At 38.0% G+C, this 26,494-nt stretch overlaps 1 protein-coding gene across 1 annotated transcript; it reads left to right on the top strand.

Annotated features, from left to right (window-relative positions):
* The first annotated feature begins 8,090 nt into the window (after nucleotides 1–8,090).
* LOC139720014 (meteorin-like protein) lies at nucleotides 8,091–23,467 on the top strand. The gene is made up of 4 exons (XM_071631392.1): nucleotides 8,091–8,122; nucleotides 9,138–9,604; nucleotides 19,333–19,389; nucleotides 21,517–23,467. The coding sequence occupies exons 1-4, from the start codon at nucleotides 8,091–8,093 to the stop codon at nucleotides 21,852–21,854; spliced, it is 894 nt and encodes a 297-aa protein (XP_071487493.1). The 3' UTR covers nucleotides 21,855–23,467.
* The last annotated feature ends 3,027 nt before the right edge of the window (nucleotides 23,468–26,494 follow it).

Here is a 26,494-nt window from a genome sequence, read left to right on the forward strand (position 1 = left end):
TTTGGAGCCAGAGATACTGAGCTCAGCTAGGCAGAGATAGATGGGCCTTTATTTATGATCAAACTCGTATAAAAGCCTCATTCGACTGCATCTAACTGCCCGGAGTTGGCAAGCATGCAATGATTATGTCCTTTGTCTGAAAGCGCATGTAGGAACCACAGCCTGTGAATCACCAAAACGCTGAATTCTTGTAGTGTAAAAGTGAATGGAATGCACATTTATTACTGAAAGGATACAATTTTAGGGGGCTTTTAATATGATACTTTCTTTCTATACCTCAAATTTTGGTTGCATTTTGCATCTGTTGTGAAAAGTGAAAGGATTCTTCACTTTGCAGTGCAATGTGAAATGGATGCATACAAATAGTTGGAAGCAGTCAATTGTAGTCTCATGTGCAGCCATGCACTTTCTTGTGCATGATCCATGAAATGTAAAAGAAGATAAATCCGACAAAACAATGGTGGATAAATCATATGATTTTTGTTTCATTTTTACCTTGAACTTCTGCAGTGTTATCAATGTTTTTCAGATATTGAAACAAATCTAGATCTAATTATGGAGTGATCTCTTGATACTGTAAAAGTGCCTCCATATAGAAACTACAGTAAGTGTTATTTGATAGATCTAAGGAAGGGGATTCTGCATAAAGAAAAAAAGTCCAGTCATATTTTATGTCATCTAGTGCATTGCTGCATACTGTTAAATGGACATACTGTATGCTACAAATTTGTGATTATTGCAATGTTTTTAATATTCTTGATTTTGCAGATAAAAATCTCTCAAAACATTTCCTCCTGTAACACAAATGCATTGCCTCATCATCTCCAGAGTAGGAAATCATGAATTTTTCTGTTAAAAATTGGGTTACATTTACTTGAAAAAAAGTACATTTTCTGTCAAATTGTTAACTGTCAAAGTGCTTATTGTTCATGAATCCTACCACTTGTAAAACATATCATGTACATGTACAAGTCCCAATGTGCAACATGTGTAATGACGAACTGGATATGGCGCATGCAGTATAAGCAACGCTTAATAACACTGGCACTCGTCTGATGGTCCGAGACTTGTAGAAATCATTGTGTGGCCAATAACTTTTCTGGAATTGCAAGATTCACTCATCCAACATGACCAGGGAAAAAAAAATCATTATCAGGCCTAGTCAAAATGGGCCACCAAGGAAAAAAAAAGTTCTAGTGTTGATCCATGGGATAGTGTACAATACAATACTCTCATTAAGATTACAGTAACTGTGATCACTCTACAATATTTCTCAATGTGCTTTAGAATAGCTCATATAATTTTGTAGATTAAGTTTACCTTCTAAAGAAAACAGACTTCTACACTAGGTGTCTGAAAAATTGGTCCTTATATGTACAATGTATCTACTTGCAGAAGGTAGTAACATTGTTTAACCTGTTGAAGGTGGACTGATTTTGCTACATGTACAACACGCATTTCCCATAGACACTTGCCCAAGTATACTCGGGACTTGTCCTCATCAGGTTATAAACTGTGCACGACCAATAAAGTAATTTCTTCCCGTTAGGTCAATCTTTGTGCTCAAATACAGTGTATACATGTACAATGTATATTAGATATTGTCTCCCTTGGTACACAAGTAACAGGTGAAATGTTCAACATTTTTACCAGCAATTCACAAGTAGGCAAACATGCAGTACTAACCTCAAATATTGATATGGATTTTAAAGGAATGCATTTGTCCCCAGTATCCATAAACCAGCATGATCAATACCATATGTACAAATGTATGTTTACATAAATGTAGTTGTACGTACGATGAAGCATGTGTAATGTATGAGATACACTCTAATTCCCAATTGCACCTTGAACTTTATCAGTGCAATATTTCAGTGATATATATCACACTGCCAGGACTGTCATTATGAGAGAAGACTCTTTTGGACACATTATATTTGGTTGTGAATATTGTCATTTTGATAAGCTGTGCTGTGCTGTTTTTAGCTCTTGTAGCATATAGTATGTGAGTGATGGAAATGTGGATATACTTTATGTATCATGATCTAAAAAAAAATTGTATAAAGCACATTGCAATTATATTCTCTTTTATAGTGTGGTCACTCTTTTCCCTGAGTAAACTGTTGGCAGAGACAGAGGGGGTTTTTATATGACAAGTTTGAATCGTAGCACGTTTCATGCAGCCCATGCAAAATAGGGTTGTTAAATATTCTAATATTAAAGGAGTGTAAGCAGTGTTATCACTTGTTGGGATCAAAGGTGGTTGCCTTGTGTGCATACCGGTATATGCTCTTCAGTCCTATCCACCTGCAGGAAGTGGTTACAAGTCAGTAGATTAAATCTAGTTAATTAGGGATGCAATCACACCTACTGTATCTAGTCATGTACACAGGTCCCCACTATGTTCTTTGTGTGTGCACATGTTAGTGTGTGTGTGTGTGAGTGTGTGTGTGTGTGTGTGTTTGATCGTAGATAGGGGAGAGATAATACCAAATAAAAAAACCAAACAAAAAACTGGATAAAAGTACCCAGATCTCCTGTTTGTAGGTGTTCTCAGTTACTGTAGGCCTGTAAACTTAGATGCATGTAGCGCTGGTGTTAAGTATGCCTCAAACATGTTTATAATAGAGTGCCAAAGTGCAATGTCATAGCAATTTATCACCATGGAAACTGGTTCTAAACAACCTCACCTACTGCCAACCATGCTCGCATACCTGATTCCAACCTAAGGTACTTTTGCATGCATCAAACTTTCCTGAATTTTGCAAGGAACCAGGATTTGCGATTAAGTTTTGCAAAAGTGACTAGCATGAAATGAACATTAATGTGTGAAAGTTTTGAGAGATAAACGAAAGTGTGTAAAATGCTTACCAAAGTAAGAATAAAATATCCTATATTGCACGTGATTTTGATATTGTTACAAATGATTGCAATGATCTTTGCACTGCATACCCTTCATGCAAGCTGCAGAAACATCTAGCATGATTAGTGTAAAGTATAAATGAATGCTGCCACAGATGTTATCGATGCTGTACATTGATTGAAGTACATACAAAAGTCAAGATGATCATTTGCGTAGATGCTCCTGTACCCCAATTTATGATAAGCTACAGTGTACATCGGTCTCTGTGTGGATTGACAGAGAGCAGAAGCTTCATAAATCAAGCCAGTACATTGTGATCTAGATCAGTGTACATTGTATGTTTCATGCACTAGCAATATATTATGACCTCGAATTAATTTACAATGTAACTGTAAATCTTCTTGATGCTTTTGATCATGCTATTCTACACATGTATGTGAATTTTGCTACGTGTAGGTCTGTAGCTCTTTTTCAACCTGTTCTAAAGTCTCCCTCTTTCTCTCCGCTTTTCAACACAGGTTGTGCTGAGATCCCTACCAAGTAGTTCGCTCTTTACAAATCCCATATCATTGTATCTTGCTGGCAGGAAATGGCATTTTCCTTGTCCCTTTATTGCTACCCAGAAGGAGAGAATAGGGTTTGTGTGTGGATTGTACTCTAAATTGAATATTCAGACGAGGGTTGACAGGGCTAGGTCATGCGTATTTTGAAGATATTTTTTTTTTCATGTCAGTGAGTTATTTTTGAACTGGAAACTTGGTTTTGAGCTTTGGGCTAATGAAGCATTCTTGAATAAACATGTTTATTGTATGCCTAGATCCCTTTGGGACGAATTAACCTGTTTTGCAGATTAGACTGAATAGTTTGAAAGTTAAAAGCCATGCAAATGTGGATGCAATATTAAGAATACATCTGTGTTTTCTACAAAGCCATACTAAGGTACTGGTATTTGGTAAATCTGAGACACATGTCCATAGCACAGGAAAGAGAAAATAATCCTTTCACAAAGGATATACAGATGATGATATGATACTACAGTGTACACTGTACCGTATCTGATGCCGGTAGTGACATGCGCAAATTCAAGAGTGCAGATTGAGCAGACTTTCCCTCCCATTATTGCCAGAGACTCCAACTCGCCCGTTTTCGATGGGAGATCTCCCGCCGAAAGCCCATTTTTGCAAAATCTCCCATTCTCCCGTTTGAGATTTGATTTCTCCCGCCCTGGCTCTGTGTCTCCCGGTGGAAAGGATTTCTTACTTTATTATTGCTATCGTATGTTGAAAAAAATAAGCCTTAGATAGCACCAGAGAACATCTAGAACCCTAGGAACTTCGCGCTTCGCACACATCAACTTGGAGTCTCCCGTTTGCTAGGGGTTTCGGGTGGGAGAATCTCCAGATCAGAAGATGCTTGGGGTTGAAGTCCTGTATTGCTCCATGATGTGCATGGCCAATGAACCTGGGAAGTGTGGCATGTTCGTGTGTTACAGAACACTGGGAGAGATGCGCCATTTAAAAAATACTGTTTGCAGCAAAAGACAATAAAAATGTACTCATATTTCTCACAGTGCGCTCATGGAGTGAATGAAATTGTGAATTCAGGTACAACTTGCTGAAATTCTCAGTTAACTACAGTAATGTGGATTTCTTTTAATTGTTAGTCATCGGAAACTAGGGAAGTGGAACCTCAAAAAAATAACTTATGAATCCCTTACAATAATGTGCATATGTGTGTGTGTGTGTGTGTGTGTGTGTGCATATGTATGTATATTGTATGTGTACACTGTATGTATGTATGTGTACATGTACACTGTGTGTATGAAAGAGTGATTGCATTATTCTCATTTTACAGTTCCTAAGGAAACACATCCTTTATTGAAAAAAAATTGAGGCCAAATAGGTGTATTTTAAAGGTAAATTTTGCACAAATGTACTGTCAGAATCTATGTACGACACGCACTGATTGTAGATCACGTCATGGTTATATCATGTCCTTGAGCAAGTTGTAATGCACATCATACAAAACTGTAGGTAATGGCTTAACATGCAGTAAACAACACTTTGAATTGATAACATGGGTACTGTAAACGTGGAAATTTTCGCGGTACATTAATTTTCGCGGATTTCGCGCTACGTTCGGCTAGCGCGAATTCAAAAACGCGCGAATATATCTTCGCAATTTTCTATGCACATTTTGAACGGCCTGAATTGTGTGCGCTTCGTCGATGATACTGATACATAGTACAGACATGTTTACGCATATAGCAGTATCATCGCCCGCACCGCACACATCGAGCCCATAGCCGATTGGTGTGCTACATCCCCGCGACTACAGTACTAGTACTACAGTACATGTATCGAGTAAAATACACATGTAGGGCTACTACGTAGTTGAGCGCTTGTACTCGCACTCGCACCGCTCGCTACGTTGCTTATCGTACGCTGGCATCGCTGGATGAAAACAGAGACTGTGTATTAACCCGCTGCGAAGCGCGAATTTAAGAACCCGCGAATATGTTTTCGAGCCGCTCAGCGCGAAAAATTAATCACGCGAAAATATTGACGTTTACAGTATTTGGCTGCACTCCAAATATGCAACTGAGGCAATATTGAATCCTTGATTTATCCAGTTGCAATCATAAGAAACCTGACCCTGATGATTACATGGCAGTGAACAACACATTCATAACAACTGTGTGCTGAATCTGGTGAGGCATGAACTACTATATATGAGAGAAAACAATCATTGATAGTAAATTAGCCCATGTAGCCAGATATTATGAGTTGTTTTTGGTGGGCTGATAGCTGAACCATGGCACTAGACATAAGGTCCCCCTTGAAAAGAGAGAGAGAAAGAAAGAAATTTGGATAGATCTGTTAATGTAAACAGCATGCTGTTTACATTTCTGGTTCCATTGTGCATGTCTATTGTTATAACTTCTCTTTTATACTAGTATTAAGCGTGGGTGAAGTATAATTTGATGGAACTATTAAAGTCACAACACCTTCTGGTATGTGGTGAGTTGTTTTTTTTTTTTTTTTTTTTGAGAATCCATAATCAATGCCATCTTTGATGTGATGGGAGGTGAGTCAGGGGTGTAGAAGAGAGAAATATTATCTCTTTTCCGTGCTAAAACACAGATTTGTCCACAGGAGAGGGTTGAACCCATGATAAAGTAAGGCAGTTTTCCACACTACTTGTGAACATTCATTGGAAATCATGTAATACAGTGACATCGTATCTTCATCAGCTATCAGTTATGTTCAGATGGTGGTTAGGGATCACCGTCTGAACATAACTTTTGACATTGTGAGTTCTACATTTCAGTATGAAATGCACAATGTTATGTGGGGGGGGGGGGAGGGAGAAGCTTGAAAAGAGACATCTCTATGTTTCAAATCTTAATTCTATTAACCTTCACCAAACGTCTCCATGGCAACCTCAAAGTTTGGTAATGTTTGCCTGACGGTTGACCCACCTACTGTAGAAGCAACGTACTGTATGTACACCTTGCAAATTTGCAGGTTGTTTTCATGTTGCAGACTGCAGGAAGTGGGCAGTTTTTCCTACTGTCAGTCAATTTTTTTTGTGTGTTGTTGATAGGAAGAGAAGCACTTATTGTAGGAATAGATTTTGCTCATTCATATAATCAGGTTACACTGAAAAACTATTTTGCTGCTTGCATTCAGGGAGGTGAGAAGTCTCACAGTCTCCCTGATGCATGGCACAAAATGTACATATGGAAGTTAGACCATGTTGGAAAGGCAGTGCCACTTCAGTTCAAATCCGTATGATGTAGTTTGCCCAACAGAATTTGATTTGATTTGGTTTGGATTCAGATATGTAGTGGGTACTCAATGTATTTGTACCATTGAATCTGTTCATTGTTTATTTTTACATGATTTCTTTTGATGAATGTCAAATAATACAGCATGTCACCAGTGTAATCAGCATGTCTAGCTTTGTAGACTAGCCTGCTGTGCTACAAGAAGAGCACAGACTCTGCCAAAGTAGAATTTTATTGGCTGACATAACAAGTGGTGGAAGATACACTTGTTCATCTTTTCACAAAGCCCTCTATTTCAACAGTGAGATGTCTTTTGTTCAGAACAGCAAATGGGAGATGTGGCACCTGTTGCACAAACAAACACTGCCTCAGAAAAGTCCAGCATTACCTACCGATTTAGGGGCATATGTCAGACAAACATTTAAATGGCAAACTGGCCTGCTCCTAGCTGCATCCATTGGCTAATTAACATGACAATAGTGTATTCTTCGCAGCAAGATCTTCCCTTCTCCTCCGAAGAGTTCCATACATGTGTGTGAAGGTCTGTCATGCCAGCACTTTGCAGGATGCTAATCCAAAGCTTCTCCATTACTGTGGCCATACATGAAATACACAAAGCTGTGCAAACCCCCCTCCTGAGGGATGTTTGCTTCCAGCTTTCAACCTCTCCTCCCATGCCCTGTCGGCTCCTGCCAAACTACACTACTCCCTCTTCACATGCGACAGCTTGCACCAAGTAAATACGCGTAAATAAGGCTTTGTGAATTATGCAACAAAAACCCGAGCTGTGGGGTAAATACTGGTATTTCCTACAGTCCACCAGCTACTGCCCCCTGTCTCTCTTTTATTGGGCTAATACCACACACCTTTTCAGCTATTCAAAAATCACTTCTGGTTGCCCACAGTTCTGATCTTGTAATTTAATCCCTTCACAAGTAACCCATGATTACATATGTACTGTAAGGCTTTCAGAAGAATAGACAGATGGTAGTTGGATCATTAGTTTATTTGTCAATATTATTCCTAGTAATAACTCTCATTTTTCCACTCTTTAGGGTTAAGCCACCCATTCTCTTAAGTAAAAAGTTGGAAACCTTAAAAATTTTACCAAAAAAAGACAGATAGAAAAAGAGCAAAGAGAAACGTCAAACAAGCAAGGAGATTCTTATGTTTTTAAGGGTCTGTTCCACCTTTTAAGATGCTTTATTAAAGATGTATTACTGAGTATATAACCCACAAGTGTAGGCCTAATTGAGCTAAGCTTCTGTCTTATCAAACTTGGCCTTCTTGTAAGTCTTAATGATACTCTGAATTTTTTCTGTTATATTTTGCAAGGAGGTCAGTGTTTGAATTTGTTAGAAGACCTCACTTTAAGACATCTTTTGAATTTTTATTTGCATCACCATGAGTCAAAGAGTTATGATATGGGTTCAAATAATGGTACGCACCAGTTTATTCCAGTCCTACAAGTAAGAGTGATTGGAAATTTTCTATCCTAGGCTTCTCTGAATATGGTCTTGTACATTTGGTATGAATATACAGTATAAATTTGCTGTCTTGAAATCTTGATTGAATATTCACATCACAAATTCTGTTTTGAGTCTGTGCACTTTGCAACAGAATTATAACAGAGCATTGCATGTGTCTTTTTTTTTTAGTATTCTTAAATAAAAAAAGATGAAAATAAAACTTAGTATACCCTAGCACAATATTCAAGAGTTTCTGTCAGATTTTTAGGTGAATGTAAGATAAATTTATCAGGAGATGGTACTATCATTTATAAAGTAGTAACATTACATACAATGAATGAGGCTATATGTTGCATGAGGTTACCAATGAAACATGGTGTCTTATGAGCTCCTCAAAATTACTGGTGAATGCTTTGTTGTTAAATGAGGGATTAAGAAAAAAATGCATTAATCTGGGCTTAGACACACATAATATTTGTGTTTGACCTTTGTATATGACTTTTTTGTTGTCAAACAGAGCCTTGCCTAATTGATGAGAATTGACTAGGCTATTGATTACCCTACGTATCTGTATGTAAACAACAAAAACCATGATTTCAGCTAGATTTCTCTAAATATGTTATGTTGAGAAATTGTATATTTTAGGGAGAGCACTTTTTTAAATCTTGGGTGATAACAGTTAACTATGTATTCTTGAACAATACAGTGCACTCTCGTTCTCATTATATCAACAAGAAAGTGAGAATTCAGGTCCCAAAATTATTATCTATCTTTATTTATTTTATTTGTACGACATAGATAACAAAATTTTGATCTAACAAAAGAACACTGCCAGTCCTGAGGACTTCATTATAACAGAAGTTGCCTCTGGTTGAAGAAGGGTGATGAGACATACATTTGTATCTGTTGAGACTTTTCACCCAGATACTTTCATCAAAGTTTTAGGAAGATACTTCATTTGTTCTTTAATATGAAATTACATGTTGATGTTTATTTGTTTCTTTTTCTGTTGCAGTGGCCTGACGGTTGATGCCAATTCACATTCAGTTTCACAACTCCACTTTTACTGCGTAGATGGCAAAATCACGTGGTCCTTTCCCAGGAATGGGCTCCACATCACGTTTGCGTGGGGTCACACCAAGCAGGACTTTCGGCTCTGCCTGAATCTGAAAACTAGTGGGAATGGGGCTAACATCTACAGGAACACTCCAGATAAAGTGGTGCCATTGCTGCTGGACGACAGGCCAGAGTTCGAAAGGAACACCTTGGGCACGGAGGTCCATGTTCACGAAATTGCAGAGCGTTTGAGATACGAAAGGACTTCACCGAAAGAGGAGCATTGCTTTTTATCCCACGATGGGAAAGCAACAATATTTGTGGAAGCACAATTCAATCCGCTTAGCTTAATGTATGTGACATCATTTGACTATAGACTAGAACCTCTGGCAGAACACAGACATCCATATCACCATGTAAAGAAAGGTAAGGAGCAATATATTATTTGTTACTATAATAATGTCTGTTCTATGACTATTCATGAGTCAATGCCATGAAAAAATATCAAGGTGATACCTATTTCTTGCACAACTTATTGGAAATGCCAGGATTATTTTCTCTATTGCATTGAATGGAAATTTATTATTCTGTTTTAGTAAGTGTCAGTTTTTTTGCACAATTAATTTTTCATGCCATGAGGCTAAAAAAAATACTGAAGTTATGTTGCTCATTTGCTTTATACTTGCTTGATATGCTGCCCAATCCATTCAAATGTATGGCTTGCACTGTACGTAAACTGCAGAGTTCTGCACACACACACACACACACACACACACACATCCTCGAATGAATACTAGTGGGGTATATGCTATGCATACACACATGTACACATGTAACAATTCAACATGTTCAAAATGTGCAAAGAAAATTGTGAAGATAATTTTGTGGGCTCTAGAATTCACGTGAGCCAAAGATAGCCAAAATTAATGTATCACGAAAATTTCCACGTCTACAGTACCGTATAGGAGCTTACTGAAGATTTCAGAGGGAACCTGCCTATTTTCAATAAAACAGGAAGGAAGAGATAAACTGTAGACGGTTCACAGTGCTGCCACTACAGTGGTCTGATAATATTACTAGGACATTTTTTTGGTAGGAGTGATGTAGTGAGGAAAAGGTACCCAAGATCATGTTTGTTCTGCCTGGAGTTGTATAAGCATAACCTGACCCCCGAAAGGCATCGAGTATACAAACTTGAGCCTGTCTGTAACCCCACTGAGGTACTGGGGAGCACAAGAATTCTGCACCCAGTGTGGAAAAAAAAAAAATGTGCTCCGAGGCATCGTCATTGGTGACGCGCCCGTTTCATGACGACAGACCTCATTTTGCTTGAGCTTCTAGCGAACCCAGCCAAGAGACAAGAAATATGTATGAAGTAACATCCTATGTGAGAGGTGGAAGACTATAGGAAATCATGGGACAGCTTAGTGATGAATTTATTGATGAAAAGAAGAATACAAAGCTTTTAAAAGTCAGCATGCAGTGGTATATTCAAAGAGACTTCCAGTGTGAAAAATGGGAGCTCTGTATGTGAAAAAAAAAGTGAGCCAGAGCTTTGCTACAGAGAGCGGTACAGCTGTACAGCACGACACTACATGCTGCGGATAGATAGAAAAAAAAATGGATTGAAAAGAGAGGCATACCTCTCTAAATCTTGTTTTCTTTGGCAGTTTTAGGGCAACAAAAGCATTGGTGTTGCCTTGAACCTAAACTTAGCTGAAAGGTGCAGACCAGCGCTGTATCAAGTGAGGTGCCATCAAAGTATGAGTTTCCATTGACCGTTTTATTATCATAGGCCCCATTTAACTCATTGCCTCTCTTTACAGGTGAATTGTGTACCTGGATCCATTGTGCAGTTACCTTTGAAAACTTATTCAGTATATCCCTCTGCCTCTATGGCTTGCTAGCAGTATAGAGGAGGTTTGATTATTTCCTTTTTCCCCCATCAGAATCTTTGAACAGCTAGAAAAAAGTGCTATTGCTGAGAATTGCATGCGTAATGATTGGAAGTACAGATAACCCTGTTCACCTCCCTATTAGTGTGCTTACTGAAGTTTGTTAGTTGAATGCTCAATGTTGAGTTTATTGTACAGTTTACATTGTAGGTGATGGTATGAGAAATAGGAAAGAAAAATCTGTCAAAGTTCCTTCCAATCCACAGTATTTGTGAGTAAATCAATTCAAAGGGGAGAATGATACAGTTTTCATATACATGTAATCTTGGTCGAAGAGATTTATCTTTGATAGTTTGAGACATTTTAGATGCTGACTGCACTCATGATTTTTCCATCAACATCTAAAAACCAATTAATTTGTTAACTAAAGTTTGTCTGATACTCCAAACTTAACTCTGAATCTTGAATGTAGGCCCTATTACTTATAAAATGTGCTTTATGACCAGGGCAGTTTCCCTTTGGTGTGAGAATCATCTCAAGTTTTTGTACAAACTAGTATTTGTTGATTTGAGTACATGGGAGTCTAAAGATAGACTTAGAACTAAGTTTTGTGAGTCATATGTAAAAGATGAAGCAAACGAGAGATGGAGGCAATATTTCTTGGTCATTGGGCCATTAATAGTGACTGGAAAAACTATTGTGACGTTTGAGCAAAATCCTCACATTGGGGCAAAGGTTACTGTGCAACTGAAACATCAGAAACACACACTGGAATGAGAGTTATGAAGTTTACTCTGACATTCTGCCATGAACTTGCTCACCACTGTAAAAGTGCTGGATTTGTCATTTCCACTTGATGTCCAGTCTCCTCTCTTTGACCATGCACAAAAGTCCTCTTTTCACTCACTTCTGAAATGAACGTTTAGTTTTTGGTTTTGCAGTGTGATGTAAAAACTGTTGTTTCTTGTACAGTATCTGATTAAAAAAAAAAATAGTTAGATCTCATGATACACATTGCGATGTGAAAATCTCTTTTGGTGGCAAATTTTGAGATATTTCTGACCATGTGATATTTTATTGCAGTGTGAAAGGCAAGCCTATAGAAAACGTTAATGTCACTTATGCTTTTGTGACCTTGGTTGATGTAGGTGGGATAAATGTAAAAGAATATCTCCAGCTTGAAATCTTCTCTGACGAGATTAAACTAATGGCTGAAACACATATGTATTTTTTTTTTTGAATTGTCCAAGAAGATACTTTCGGTAAGCACTATTTGGGCACCCATCCCGCTTCATCATGAATATTCATCAGGCAGTAAGATACTGTACTAGTAAATGGCAGAACGCAGGATACGTGCCATAGAATGTAAAAACGTAGCGCCAGGAAATATAAAAATCTCGAAAAATTGCATCAACGGGGAATGTTAAAACGTCTCGCCGGGAGATGGAAAAATGTTAAGTTTTGCCGGGAAATGTAAAAACATTGCCGGGAAAATGTAAAAATCATGTATTTCCACGGTATTACGGATACATGTAGATGATGAATATTCATGATGAAGCGGGACGGGTGCCCAAATAGTGCTTACCGATACTTTCATTCAAAAAGAAAAAGAAGAGATGAGACCGGAGTAGAACCAACAAAATGAATGTGGCATCTTTGTGCCAGAGCTGTAACATGTATTCATCTCCACTTTTAAAGCTCTTTGAACCAGCTGACTCCGTGTGTCCTTGGTATTACAAAGCTCATACTATGACACACACACGCACACATACAAGCGCTCACACACACAAACAAGTGTGTTGCTTTGTGAAAGTGTTCCATACCAGCTGGTCCCTCTGGGTACCATAAAGAAGTTGGGTGTTTTCTCACATACATTATTGATCAGTCCATTGTTTCCACCCTATTGGTCGTGGGAAGAGCACTGGAAAGCTTGTGGGGCAGACCGACTGATCCCAGCAAAGTTTCAATTAGTTTTTTCCACACCTTGTATTCTAAAAAAAAAAAAAATGGCATGCAGTGGTATAAACAGTGAAAGATAGAATTGGTCCATGATATTCATGATGATTTAAGTGCTAATCTATAGTGGTCTTTCTCATATGAGTGTGCAATTTCATGCCAATTTTGTCTCACCGAATTAGGAACTAGGCCCTACTGGTTACAAATACAGTTGTCTATATATTACTTTAGCCAGGAGCCTAAATATCAGTATGAATTTCTTTTGATTCTTTGAAATGAATATAAGAGAAATGTATTTTCTTTTTATGGGAGGGTGTTTTAAAGGTTAGTCTTCTAGATCCGGGGTCACTAAACTTATTTTTTAAAACTTCCTTTTTTTAAAATTCAAGCAAGACTTGGGAGCATAGAGCATACATGTATATGAAATATATTATCATAACAAAGTAGTAAATTAAAAAAAAAGTAGGCATTCTGTGTTCGGAAATTAGCCTTAATGTTGAATGTATTGTTTATCAAAAAGGAAGCATCGGTTGACATTCCATAAAATGGTCAGTAAGGGAATGAAAATTGTGAGCATTGCATACACAAATTCTTGCATACAATTTGTATATTGTATTCACAATACATAGGACAGATGCATATTGAAGATTCTGATTCACCTAGCAAATGCTTGATGCAAACATTGTGTGCATGAATGCCTGGGGGCAGTGAACATAGGCCATAAAACTGTGCCCAGCAATTATTGTCTCCCATCTTTGTCTTCTAGTCTTGCCCAATGGCCCAACATTTTGCCTTGGTTGTAGAGGATTAGCAAAATCCTGCACTGAGGACAAACCCCAAGCTTCTTATATTGATTACTCCCTGGGTAACAGCAAAGGCAAATCCTCTCCCGGTAAGCTGCTCAGCCAGTCATTCCTATGAGTACCTCCTGCTGAAATTGTCTGCCAATAAACGTCAGATGCTTCCCTTTTTTAGATCTTTGCACCATATCAGAGGTTGTTGAGAGGTATTTGACTCAATCCCTTAAGATGTCACTAACCTACCCCACGACAAGCTTATCCTTTCTGTTTAACGTGTTGACTTGGTCATTAGCATGGCCAAAATCTGCTTCAAATTTGTCCTGATCCCGGCTTTCCTACCTCTGGCCATGGACTGGAGTGGCATTCGCCTGAATGCTTGTGGGATTTCATTAATGCCTCTTGTGAAAAGATGAGTGTATGCAGTGTCATAAGATGTTGACCACATTATTACCATACCAAAAAGGGTTGTTGAAGAAAAATGTTTTGTAACTGGAGGTGTTACAGACACCCTATGCATGAGTTTCCTATTGACAGGATCAAGGACTTGACAATTCTTATCACGCCATTGTATCATTGGCTTAGTCTTTAGACGAGTCACAACAAAGAGCTGCAGGTTTCTAGTGTATGTCCCCAGAGAGAAGAATCCTTCTGTATAAAAAGCTTTGTGTATATTCTTGCCCAAGATGGCCAAATTCTGAACTAGTTTTCCTTACACTGAGTCTTGTGCACACCATAGATTTCTCGAATTGTGTCTTGCAAGACAATTTTGTGAGCAGTTAGATTTGTGATCATGATACTGAGTGACCGAACAGAAATAAGGATTATGGTATTTCTTTTCTAGAAACAACGTGTAGTAATTTTTCTGTTTTGTTGAGGTGATATTTTATGCATTTGTACAAAGGCAGACAATATTTGGCAGTTGGTTCATTTTGGGAATGTCAGAAATGCACAAATACAACAAAACCAATGCAAGATATATGGTTTGTGTAGACAATAAGTTTTTGTTTGGTACTGTAGTGTAAAACGAGAAATTTTTTCCATGCTTGAAATTTTTGCACATTTTGTGACAAATGTGAGGAGAGAGATTTGTGAGTAAAAGTTTTTGTCTATGATACATTCACAAGTTGTGTGCATTGAATGCCAGGACTGTCGGCTCCAGTTTGTGAAAATTTACTTAGTACATCCCACATGCTTTTCACAGCATTTGTTTTTAATTTAGATATGAAATGGGTAGCGTGACTTCTGCTACAATAGGCCATGTATCTACTAATCTAAAACTTGTTCTTTTGATGTTATTGTCTTTGTGTCGACCAATTTTATGCTGGACTGAGTTTTGAGAAGTAAAGTTCCATTTTTGCATAGGATTAAGCATGGCCTATTTCAAGAAATAAATACAAATGAAATTGAAATACCAGGTTTTTTTTTTCAATAAGAGAAGACATACAGTACAGATAATGGAATCTATAGGGAAAACAAAATTGTCTGTAACTTATCATCAAAGTAAGTCGGAGAGAGAGAGAGAGAGAGAAAGTATATTATGTTGAGGGGAGGTGATTTGATGGCTGTACTCCCCACAACAAAACTGTTCTTCAAATTGAAATCCAGTTTAATTGTGGGTTTTGCATTGTCTGCTTCACACCTCTTGAGCTGTGGGAATCTGCTTCAAGTGTGAACCTCCCATTGCTAGAGGTTGTCCTGCTCACAGGCCTTCTCCGGCTTATCGCAGCAGTGATGGGGGGAGGATGGTGTGGAAGAAGATTTGGAATCCTAAAGTTCTCTTGATACTTCAGGCCCGGGGAGAGGAAAACAAGTGACCCTTGAGAAATACTTCCTTGAATCAGCTGGTCTCCATTTGTCAGGAGAAAAAGAAAGAAAGAAAAAAGAGACATGATGTAATCCATGCATATATCCATCATGGGAACATCAGGATTGTCTGATGCACAACATTCAATAAACCCAGTTTGAAGTGAAGTGAAGTGTTGCTGGAGCCATACTGTAAATAGGCTTGTTCTTCTTGTCTGAGTAAGTTTACTTGAAGCTCTTCTTCAGATTGTTTTGAGACTCCAGTTGAGAATGACTTGCTTATGTGCAAACAAGACGGGATTTCAAGTCTATGGGTGGAGCACCTGTCTGTACTTTGGTTGAATAGTAGTATTTTGATATTCAACAAGACATTGCATTGTACTCTTTCTTTCATTGCAGGTTTGTTGTGTAATACATTCAAAGGTAACACAGACAAAGAGATTATACTTCGTAAAGAAATATCCTTTTCTTATATAAGATTTTCATGAAAAATCAAAGTAATATACATCTACAGTATGTACATGTACTGTAAAAGTGGAAATTTTCGCGGTGTTCAAATTTTCGCGCAACCAGAAACTAGCGCGAAAATAACAGCACGCGAATATTTTTGCTTGCCATATGTGCCTGTGCGTGATGTCTTGATTCCGCGGAATTAAAAACACGCGAAACTCTTTCGACCCGGCCAAGCGCGAAAAATTAGTCACGCGAAAATATCCACTTTTACAGTATATCAAATTAAAGCAAATTCAGTTGCCTTTAAACTTGGTAGCTATGCACAAATTGAAACTTAATGCATGAGAGAACACTTTCCTTTATCTGTTCCGTTGTGCAAAAATCAAAATTGCACCAAAGAAGCCGAGCGAATTGAAATTCAGTCATATTGCACAGAAAAAGTAAAACAGAACATAATGAAAGTTTGCTTGGTTTATTGCACATGAAAAAGAAATTACAGTATTGGTAAGAAATAATCTATGATTTCTTAGAGTCAGTATCTTTCTTTAGTGGGCCACCATAACTGACAGTCAGTGCAGCACATTAGCAGAATCTTCTCTCTCTCTCTCTTTTTTTCTTTTGTGGGAAAGAGAGAGGGAGAGAGAGAGAGAGAGAGAGAGAGAGAGATAGAGTGTGTGTGTGTGTGTGTGTGTGTGTGTGTACGAAGGCTCAATCATGAAGTTTAGTCAGCTCTGTTTGTACCATCAGTATGAAGTTATTGTGTATCCTTAATTATTTTTTCCATATTAAAATATGAGAAGGCATTAACACAGCAATAGCAGATTGTCCATTTTCAAAATGTTTACTTTTGCACCTTAAGAGAGAAACTCAAATGTGTCCTTTCACACTTAAAACTGAGTCATATGTTACCCTAACGGGCAAAAGAATATGAAAGTTGTATTTATTTCATGAATTTATAGTCATTAATGTAAAATCTGAAAAGGAAAAGTGTTTATGAATACTTTCTTTTTGTGCTGAGTGTAGATTTAGTTTTTTATCGAGTCGAGAAAAGCCGATTAATCACACATGATTTTCCAGATACATTAATACTCCTTTGCTGCGGATTTGCATTACCCCTCCTGAATTTTAATAGGTGGGCTATTGGCTCTGTGCATTGTACTGTATACCTGCTGTAATTAGTAACATGTGTAGTTTACAGCATCAGAAACAAGCTGTGACTATTAAATAGCCAAAGCTCTGCCAGTGGTCAGTTTACAATAAAGGCAAATATCATGCAGTGCATATCAAATGGACAGCCATTCTTCATTGTTAATCAATTTGCTCCCCTACTGGGCTGTGTAATTGGATGGTGATAGAGGGTTGTGAAAAATCACTAAAATATCAATCATTTGTGGGGAAATGAAGTGCAGATGTTCAGTGGGAGTTCCATATGGCACTTTATGGCATTAAAGAGCTTGAAGAGGTGTGTACTGTGTGTGTGTTTTTTCATTGTAACATGCATCTAATAAAAATGTGTTTTTTTGTCTGATAGCGATGATGGACAAATGTGTTACAATTGTTAACTACTTGTAAAGCACTGTTTAAATTTTAGCACATGGTTAGTATTAGAAATCAAATATTGGAAACTGAATAGGAAATGTAAACTTCAAATCTTATGATGGCAATCCGTTCGAAGTTGAAAATGACAGCTACTTGTATTTTAAGTTAAATGACAAGTTCACACAAATATACGTGTGGATTGAGTGAATGCAGCAATATTAGTAGACAATAATAGTGAAAGTTTGAGGAAAGTTGGGCAATCTGTTAAATAGTTATGATTTTTGAAATTTCATTGCTCCCATCACTTGATGAAAAGACTACAGCAGTTTGTGACACCACTACAGGACATTGATACAAAGAAAATAGAAACAGGATACAAGATATTTTCATAGTTTGAGCAAAGTGAAAGAATATCTGACTGAAGTTATACAATGTGCTCTTACAGAAAAGTAGGGGAAACAATATCACCCTTGACCTATGTCAGTAACAAGTCTAAGGAATGCATACTTTTCATAAAAGAATGATTTTTTGTGGAATTCTCTGCACATTTACTTTATATTGTCATTTTGCAGAGATGTTACAAACTGTTGTAATCTTGTCATCCAGAGATGGCGGCACTGATACTTTAAAAAATTCACATCTCTTGAATGGACTCTCTAGTTTTCCTCATACTTTCACTGATATGTTGTACTAATATTGCTTCGTTCACCCCATCCACACATATAGTATATTTAGATGAATTTGTCCTTTAAGCATAACTACAGATTGTACACAATGGGAGCAGTGCGTTCATTTTTTTGATGTCTGAGATCTGCACCATGCAGGATCATGCGAAATGCAGACATTTACAATTGTACTTTAAAGGTCTTGTTTACCTTTGGGAGCAGTGATGTTAAAAATGTTCAAGATATCACATTTGATAATATACTGTATCACAAAACATCCTACCATATAAAATTTTTGCAATCAAGCCTAAAATATAAGGAGATATCACTATTTTTCTCATTAAGCCATACTGTAGATGGTTTCATCTGAAAATTTTTATTTTTTTTATTATAACTATTGTTCACATTTTGCATTTTATATTCAACAATACTTAGCATTGATTAAATACTGGTTCAAATTTTTACATTGGTTGTTTCTATCCCTACCTCACATTTTAGAACTATTTTGAAGCACTAATGCTGGGTGTTTGTTTCATCTGCAAATGGTAAATTATGCCTTTAATATGTGCAAGTATGAGGATGAATGCAAGAGAGAATTTACCTGCTATGTGTAAATGGGAAAGATGCTAACAGTGAGCACTTCATGAAAATGTATACCTAGAATCATTGTGATGTAAAGACCTTGGAAGATGTGGCAAAGGAAACAGTGAGAGAGAGGAGAAAAAAAGAGAGGGAGAAATAAAAGCGTTCTGTGCTGACAAAGGGAGACGGGGGGGGGGGGGGGGGGGGGATAATTTCCTATTCCATGCTCTGTTTCAAGTGATATGATCTCTATTTCCACCACCTTGTTGGGCCCACACTCCATCACTGGTCCCTTCTTTGTCTACCAACAATGCAATGAGATGATCTTTCGGCACAATGGGTTTACCTCAAAAGAGGGTCTTTGAAAATCGGTCTCAATGTAAGGACATTTTTTCCCCCTTCGATTGAAACCAAGTTCACTTTTATTTTTCTTCTCTTTTTCCTTTTCCTGTGTTCCACAGAATGCAGAAAATGTGAAGGAGGAGAGGTTTTGGCTGCATACTGCAGTGCAGATTATGGTGAGTATGTTTTCTGTTTTTATTTTTTCTGTAAGGAAATGTCCATCCTGATTTTAGGGAGCTTTAGATCTAACGTGGATGTTAAGATTAAAAAAAAACAACAACCCCAACCTATTCTGTGCATGTATGTATAGTTTTACATTTTTATCAAAGTATTAGTGTATAATTATGTATGTTATTACCCAATGGAAATATACAAAGTTCTGCAATTCAGCCATCTGCATGGCTGCAAGTGGATTTTCAACAAACCATTACTACTACTAATACTACTACTACTACTACAACGACGACGACGATGACAACGACGACGACGATGACAACGACGACGGCGACTACTATTACTACTATACATGCACAAGACCGCTTATCAAAATCAGTCCTGTGTCATCTGAGTTTTCACAACGGTTCTGGGCCATTTTAGCTTCCACACAAATTTCTCTGTACAGACTGAATGGGGACCTACACAACGACTATGTTACACAGAGTTGCCAATTTGCCTTACTCTCTAAACTTTGACAGTTCATAACTTTCTTAGGTTGTCTGAATTTTTCCCCAAATTTTCACTCATCTACTTCTCTAATTTTGCGATTTTCATATAGAGCATTATAGGATTTGGATGGAATTTCCCTTTGAATTTTTTTTTAAAAAGGAATATGCAAAACACATTGGATCTCTTTTTCTCAAAAGTCAAGGTGACATCTTTATGTGTATTTCATGAATGATTTCTGCCATTAGGCCAAAGGGAAGAGCACTGGAACCTATTTAACCAAGTGAATTCATTAAAGGGGAAATCCAGTCCAAATATAAGTTAGTCTGATAAAGAACAGAGTAAAATCTTATGAGTTCAACACTAAGAATTTGACTGAAATCAGATGAAAAATAGGGAAGTTGTGACGTTTTGAACTGTTGCTAATTTCTGCCAAATAGTTCTTGTACAGTGGATATGAATGTGCAAATGAGTGAGCAAACTATGTCATGCCTGCATAATTTTCCATTGATCATGTACAAAAAAAAAATGACGAAAATTCAATGTATGATGTTATTCCTGGTTGAATAACTTCAGAATAGTGATCAGTCAGATACACCAGGATTTGAGCCTCGGACATAATTGCGTTTGAATGAAAAACTGGAAATTTCAAGATTTTATGTACAAACTATATGGCAAGTTGTGAGGGAATGACATGCTCACTTTGCTATTTGCATATTCATATTGACTGTTCAAGAACTGTTTTCTGAAAAATCAGCAAAATTTGAAATGTCATTACTTCCTTATTTTTCACCCAATTTTGATCAAAATCTTATGTTGAACTCGTAATGTTTTACTCTTTCTTATCAGACAAACCAATATTTGGACTGGATTTTCCCTGTAAGAGAAATTAGCACACATGCACACACACACACACACAAACCCACAAGAATATTAAACATATGTGTTAATATCGCAAATTATTCATACATGTCCATTGTCATGAACTAGTTATCTTGAGGTGAACATCTTGCATGTGACTGTGAACTCTGTCTTTCTTCCTTGTAAAATGTAGAAGAAAATGGCCTGTCATAAATCTTGCACACTGGCATGCATCCAATTCAGATGACACTTTTAATGCCAAATGGCAATTTCACAAAGCAGCAAATCAAAGAGTTTTTATCATCAAAAAAAAATGTGTATGTACAATCAGCCTTCCTTGGCTTAAACTTGTTTTGGGAGTGAATTCCATAAACTCTTAACACGCTGCAAAAAATTTTTGATGGAGTTGGATAAGATAAACAGGGCTTGACACGAACACTGTTACTCTGGTGGCCTGCTTGGGCCACTAAAATCTTTAAATCTAAATATTTTGTTGCCCCAAAAGAAATGTAGTGGCCTGAAATAAACAGAAACATAACAATCCATTTTGAATCCTAAGTGCTCAATGGGGCCACTTCTGTGGAAATTTGGTGGCCCGACATCAATTCTTAGTGGTCCCGGGCCACCGAGCCACCGAGCCACCGAGCCACCGAGCCACCGCGGATGTCGAGCCCTGGTTAAAAGTAGATGATTATAATGGTAAAGATGCTGAAGGGTTGTATTCCAGAAATATTCTCCACTTTAAAATTGCTCTTTTTTTCCTTAAAACATTGATACAGCTGTCAAGGGTCGCATGCTGGCTGTTACTGAAGATGAGAGGACTCATGAAACCTACATTGATGTTGCGATCAGCCACCTCTACCGGCAACGGGATGCCATCTTCTTCCCGGGGAAGCACAGCCGTTACTATGGCCTCGTCACCGTGCCGACGAGATGCAAAGTGCAGAAGCTGGATGGCCAATACCTGATGGCCGGACAGATCAATCTCGGCCGAGCAGAGCTCGGGTGCATGGCGCACATGGCCGCGGTCAGGAGGATTGCCAAGGAGGTGTCTGATGCCGGAATCAGCCCCTGTGACCTTTCATCTCTGCTCCGACACCACAGATACATAGAATGAAGCATGTTGTGAGGAAACGCAAAGACACGGTTGAACAACTAAACATTTACAGACTTGACATCACTTGGTTGGTCAGCGAAAGTTGGACATCTGTCAGACGGGATGACATTACTTTCTTTCTGTACCCTGAAATCTTTATGAGTAAAGAAATACTAATCGAACATGTCCCATGAGTGAAATTACTGTTACTAGAGGGACATAATGTATAAGTGAGCTTGAATAGTCAAATGATGCAGTTCATGACAAAGTTTCAGACTTTGTTGAGATTGTACTGAACTTTTCATGCTGTTGGAATTCTGCCTGCATTTGAATGGCCTCCTGCTTGTCAGATAATAGATATTTCCTCAGAACCAGCAGGAAAATGGAAGTAAACTTTGAATATGTGCCCTTCCTGAGCCATTATTTCACATACAAATTCCAAATTCTGCAACTGTCAAATCCTGTGTACATCAACGGCAAATGTGACCCAATCAAAGTGCACTTGCATGTCTGCTTTACTTGTGTGCAACTGTTGCACTGTAGTCAGAGAATTTCTTTCTGGCTATCAATAAAAATCCTTTTTGAAATTATCCATTTGAGTGCTTGATACTAATCTTCCCTGAGTTTGTGCCAGAACTCAATTTCAATGGCTAGCTCTTTGCAAGTGAAGTACGTGTATGTTTGGGAAAAAAAAAGGAAAAAGAATCAGCCACAAAACTACCACTGTAAATCTGCAATTTCTCCTTGAGTGAAATTAGAATGACTTGTGTGAAAAGAAGAAGAAGAAGAAAACTTTGTAATGTGGTGATGTGAGGGAAGAAGTAAGGCTTGGCTGTTAGCCATTGACAAAGAAACGATCCTGCAACCCCGCTTGACTCGAGAGTGAACCATTCACCTTTGACTGCTGGCGGGGCCTCCATTCTTCCTGGTGCCCCCGAGAGAGAAAAGGGGTTCTTCGGACCGCGTAATTGCACTGAAACCTGCCAGAAAGTGGATGTTTGTGCACACTTTTTTTTCTTTCTTTCCTTTGATAATCTTTTTTCCCACTTTCTAAGGGGAGTACAGTCAAGCATTATTTGTATATTCATGGTGATTTGTGTTATGGGTCAGGCATTCTGTTCTCTTGCCTTGCAGGAGGCGCAGACACAGACATACTTCCACACACACGTACACACTTGTCTTCCTCAGCATGATGCCAATAATTTGTTTCTTACTTTATTCTTTTCATTCTTTCCCTTTTGTTAGCCATCTGAACCCTAATCAAAATTTGTGATTTAAGAGGGCCATTATGTCTGTATAGTTAGTTGATCAACAGTGCATTTCATAAACTCAAGTGCATTTCTGCTCGTAATTGCTGCAGACTATATACGTCATGAATGCAACAAGTGCTCGTAGTTCAACAATCTTGAAAGTATACAACAATGATCTTTTTTTTTTATCCTGTGCAAAATATGGGAGGAAATCTAGAAAAAGACAAGAGAAGAACAGGCATGTGACCCCATGCTGTGTGACTAAACCCTCCTCCACCCCCAATTTGATTTCTGATTGATAATGTGATTTCTTGTTTCATTATACCTCATGTCAGCTGATCGGTAAAAAATGTCAGTTTGTGGTTTCCAAGGGCTATGTGTATGATCAGGTATAGGTTTCCACACCATATTTCAACAGTGCTGCTCTGGGAATGCCTTTGATATTAAAGACAGTCATCAAATTTGGGAACCTTACAGTCATTTACGTGTAGTGTGATACTCCCAAAAACAAGCCAAAAGTTTAATACAGAAACTTTGAAATGCACATCAGATCAGGCATCACCATGAAGGTGTCATTCTTTATGTGTTTCTTTTTTTCACTTTGTAAATGTCTGATTGGATTCTTTATAAATGTGTTTGTTCCATGTGGGTATTGTATAAGCTCTTATTTTCACAAGGGTTTAATTTTCACAAATTTCGCGAATCACAGTTGGGACGCGAAAATGTTGCCATACGCGAGTAGGCTTATAGTGCATTAGCAGTAGCGTTGATGTCAATTCATGAAAACAACATCTAACGAAAATGTCTGAGACCTCCTCATTCAAGAAAATACCTGTACACAAAAATAACAGCTTATACAGTAATCATTGTACCTGTATCATTTCTTATGTATCCTGTTACACCCGTTGCAAATGCAAAAGCCACAAGTGTTTGGAATTCCTAAAAGCATTTTTGCATCGGAGAAACTGTGTCACAGGTCTGCCTGACTGCCGAATGGAAGTAGCCTATGCATGCTTGTGTGTAATGTGATATCCACACTATGGGTGTGTAGGAGTTAAATTGGGTCCATGTAGATTTTTAAAGGGATATCACTGTTTGATGAATGTTTGATGAATTTTTTGTATTGTTAATGATTTGCATTCAAGTCCTTGCCATATTTTCTCAAATCATATTCTAATGTAAATATCTTAATGAGCTTTTTTGTGTGTAAATTGATACACTTTATCTATGAAATTTTAACAGTATTTATGGTTCAATAAGTGAACTAACTCAGCATGTACCATGTAATTCTCTCTATTAATGGAATAGTTTATGGAGAAATTCAGAAACAGGGATATTTGATTTTTAATCTATCCCAGTTGTGCATGTGTAATGATAATTTGTTGTATAGTATGTAAATGAAATGAAGATTATTACACATATATGATATTGTGCCTTCCATTATATTACAACATTAAACTGCACATATGTAGGACCCAACTCAGTGAAGCTACAGTTGCTTGAGTTTTACATTAGACTTCTCCATGATCATTCTGCAGTTTCACACAAATAATGGTGTAATCAACACTTTTTAAAACCCAAACAGCCATGAAAGTGATGCATGCAGTCACCCTGTATTAATTAATGCCTCATCTATTCTCGTATTATTGTGCACAACAAAAGTCAGTGTTATGGATGAGTTTGCTCTGCCTTTCCATAAAGTGCCCTCATACTTTCCCTTTGCATGCAGAGTTTCACGTGACAAAGTTTGCCTAGAGTTTGTAAGATTGGTTCCATACCTGTTTGCTAATTCTTTCCTGATCTGTTGCATGTTGAACAAATTGGGATTATGAATACCAGGAAGGTAATGGACGGCTCCCAGTGGTGTTTGTTTGTTTGTTTGTTTGTGTATTTTATTTCCTTTTTGCAGGAAAATGAACTCCAGTTTATGCTAGGTGTATAATATGACTGCTAACTTTTTAAGCCTATGGTGCACAACAAAATGCAGCTTCACATCTTTTTAGATTCACTCAACCCTCCACCCCCACCCCACCTTTTCCCCCATCTTTCTTTGGAGTAACTGTGTATTACAGCAGTCATGTGTACTTTTTACCTCAGCTCCCAAATCATTACCTCAGCCAAACAAACCTCAACCCAATATCACACACACAATGGGCATTTCCCAACGGCATCCCAAGCCCATTCTTAATTAGCCTCTCCACATGGCCATTGGTGGGGAGGTAAGCTGGAGAAAAATATTACAAATTATCAGACAAGATTATGTCAATAATAACCTCACCACAACTGCCCTAGGATACGGTCTTCTCCCCCCTGTGCGGCGTGACAAGGTCGGGTAGTCAATAGCGCCAAAACTAGCGCGGCTTTGTGCTGTCAACCCGTTTCCAAAATAACTACCACTTGTGAGTTGCAAAGAGGTTCCACCCCCCACCCACACCCCTGCCCCCTCCAGCTACTATGGTAGGCTTTGTGTGCCATCCTTTTCAAGTTATCGCTCCTCTTTCTCTGTCTCTAACTTCCATCTCTTCCTCTCATCCGCGCCTCGCCAAATTAGATTGCCGTTTTCAGCGAGGACCGTTTGATCGCAAAGTCGGCGTGATTTCAAGCAATGACCCTTCCCTTTTTGTGTAACAAATTCTCTTCTTTTCTTTTCTTTTTTACACTTTTATGTCGTGGCATTTTGCTGTTGAGATGTGAGATTATGACAGGTATGCCAAGCGACTGCTTGTGGACTGACACATATTCCCACACTAGCAATTATGTTCAATTCACTCTGCCCAAAAGATGCACCGGGGCAGGTGTAGTAATCTTTCTAAGGGAGAAAAGCACTCAGCAAACCCAGCCCTCCACCAAGCAGTTCATTTCCACCCGTAGAATCCAGATGGTAATCCGGATCACAAAAAGAATTCACCCATCTGTTCCTTGTGGTTATTAGTAACTTTTCCTGATATTTTCGTCCAAATCTGTCCATGACTTTATGAATAATTTTGCAAACGAACAAGCCAATGCTGGCAAAAACATAGCCTCTTTGGTTGAGGTAACTACAGTAAAGTCTACCAGTTGTAGTTTTTTTTTTTTTTTTTTTTTTTTTGGGGGGGGGGGAATAACACATCATGTACTTGCACATCAATGCAAATCATCTATTTCTTTGAATTATAACCTACTCATGGTCCAGTGAGATTGAGGCAGTTTATTTTGCATACTAATAGATTATTTACAGAGAAGATAGGTCAAACAGAGCTAGAATGAGCTATTTAGCACCACAGTGAGCTAAAAAATGTGAATCAGAAAATATGAAGTGTATGGGAGAATGAGGTGCTGAAATGTGTGATACCCACACCCTAGATTTTTGCCATGTGTATCAGAACAATCAGCTCTGAGGAGCAAGATTAGAGCAGAGCATGGAGAGCTGAA

Source organism: Diadema antillarum, unplaced genomic scaffold, assembly GCF_040938485.1.
Source record: "Diadema antillarum isolate AM-2024a unplaced genomic scaffold, OU_Dant_1.0 scf00000119, whole genome shotgun sequence".
Lineage (NCBI taxonomy): Eukaryota > Metazoa > Echinodermata > Echinoidea > Diadematoida > Diadematidae > Diadema > Diadema antillarum.

Coding starts and splice junctions, on each gene's coding strand:
- LOC139720014 (XM_071631392.1), top strand. CDS start 8,091: ATGGTACGCACCAGTTTATTCCAGTCCTACAA. Junction 8,123..9,137: donor AGTTTATTCCAGTCCTACAA/GTAAGAGTGATT, acceptor TTTCTGTTGCAG/TGGCCTGACGGTTGATGCCA. Junction 9,605..19,332: donor ATATCACCATGTAAAGAAAG/GTAAGGAGCAAT, acceptor TGTGTTCCACAG/AATGCAGAAAATGTGAAGGA.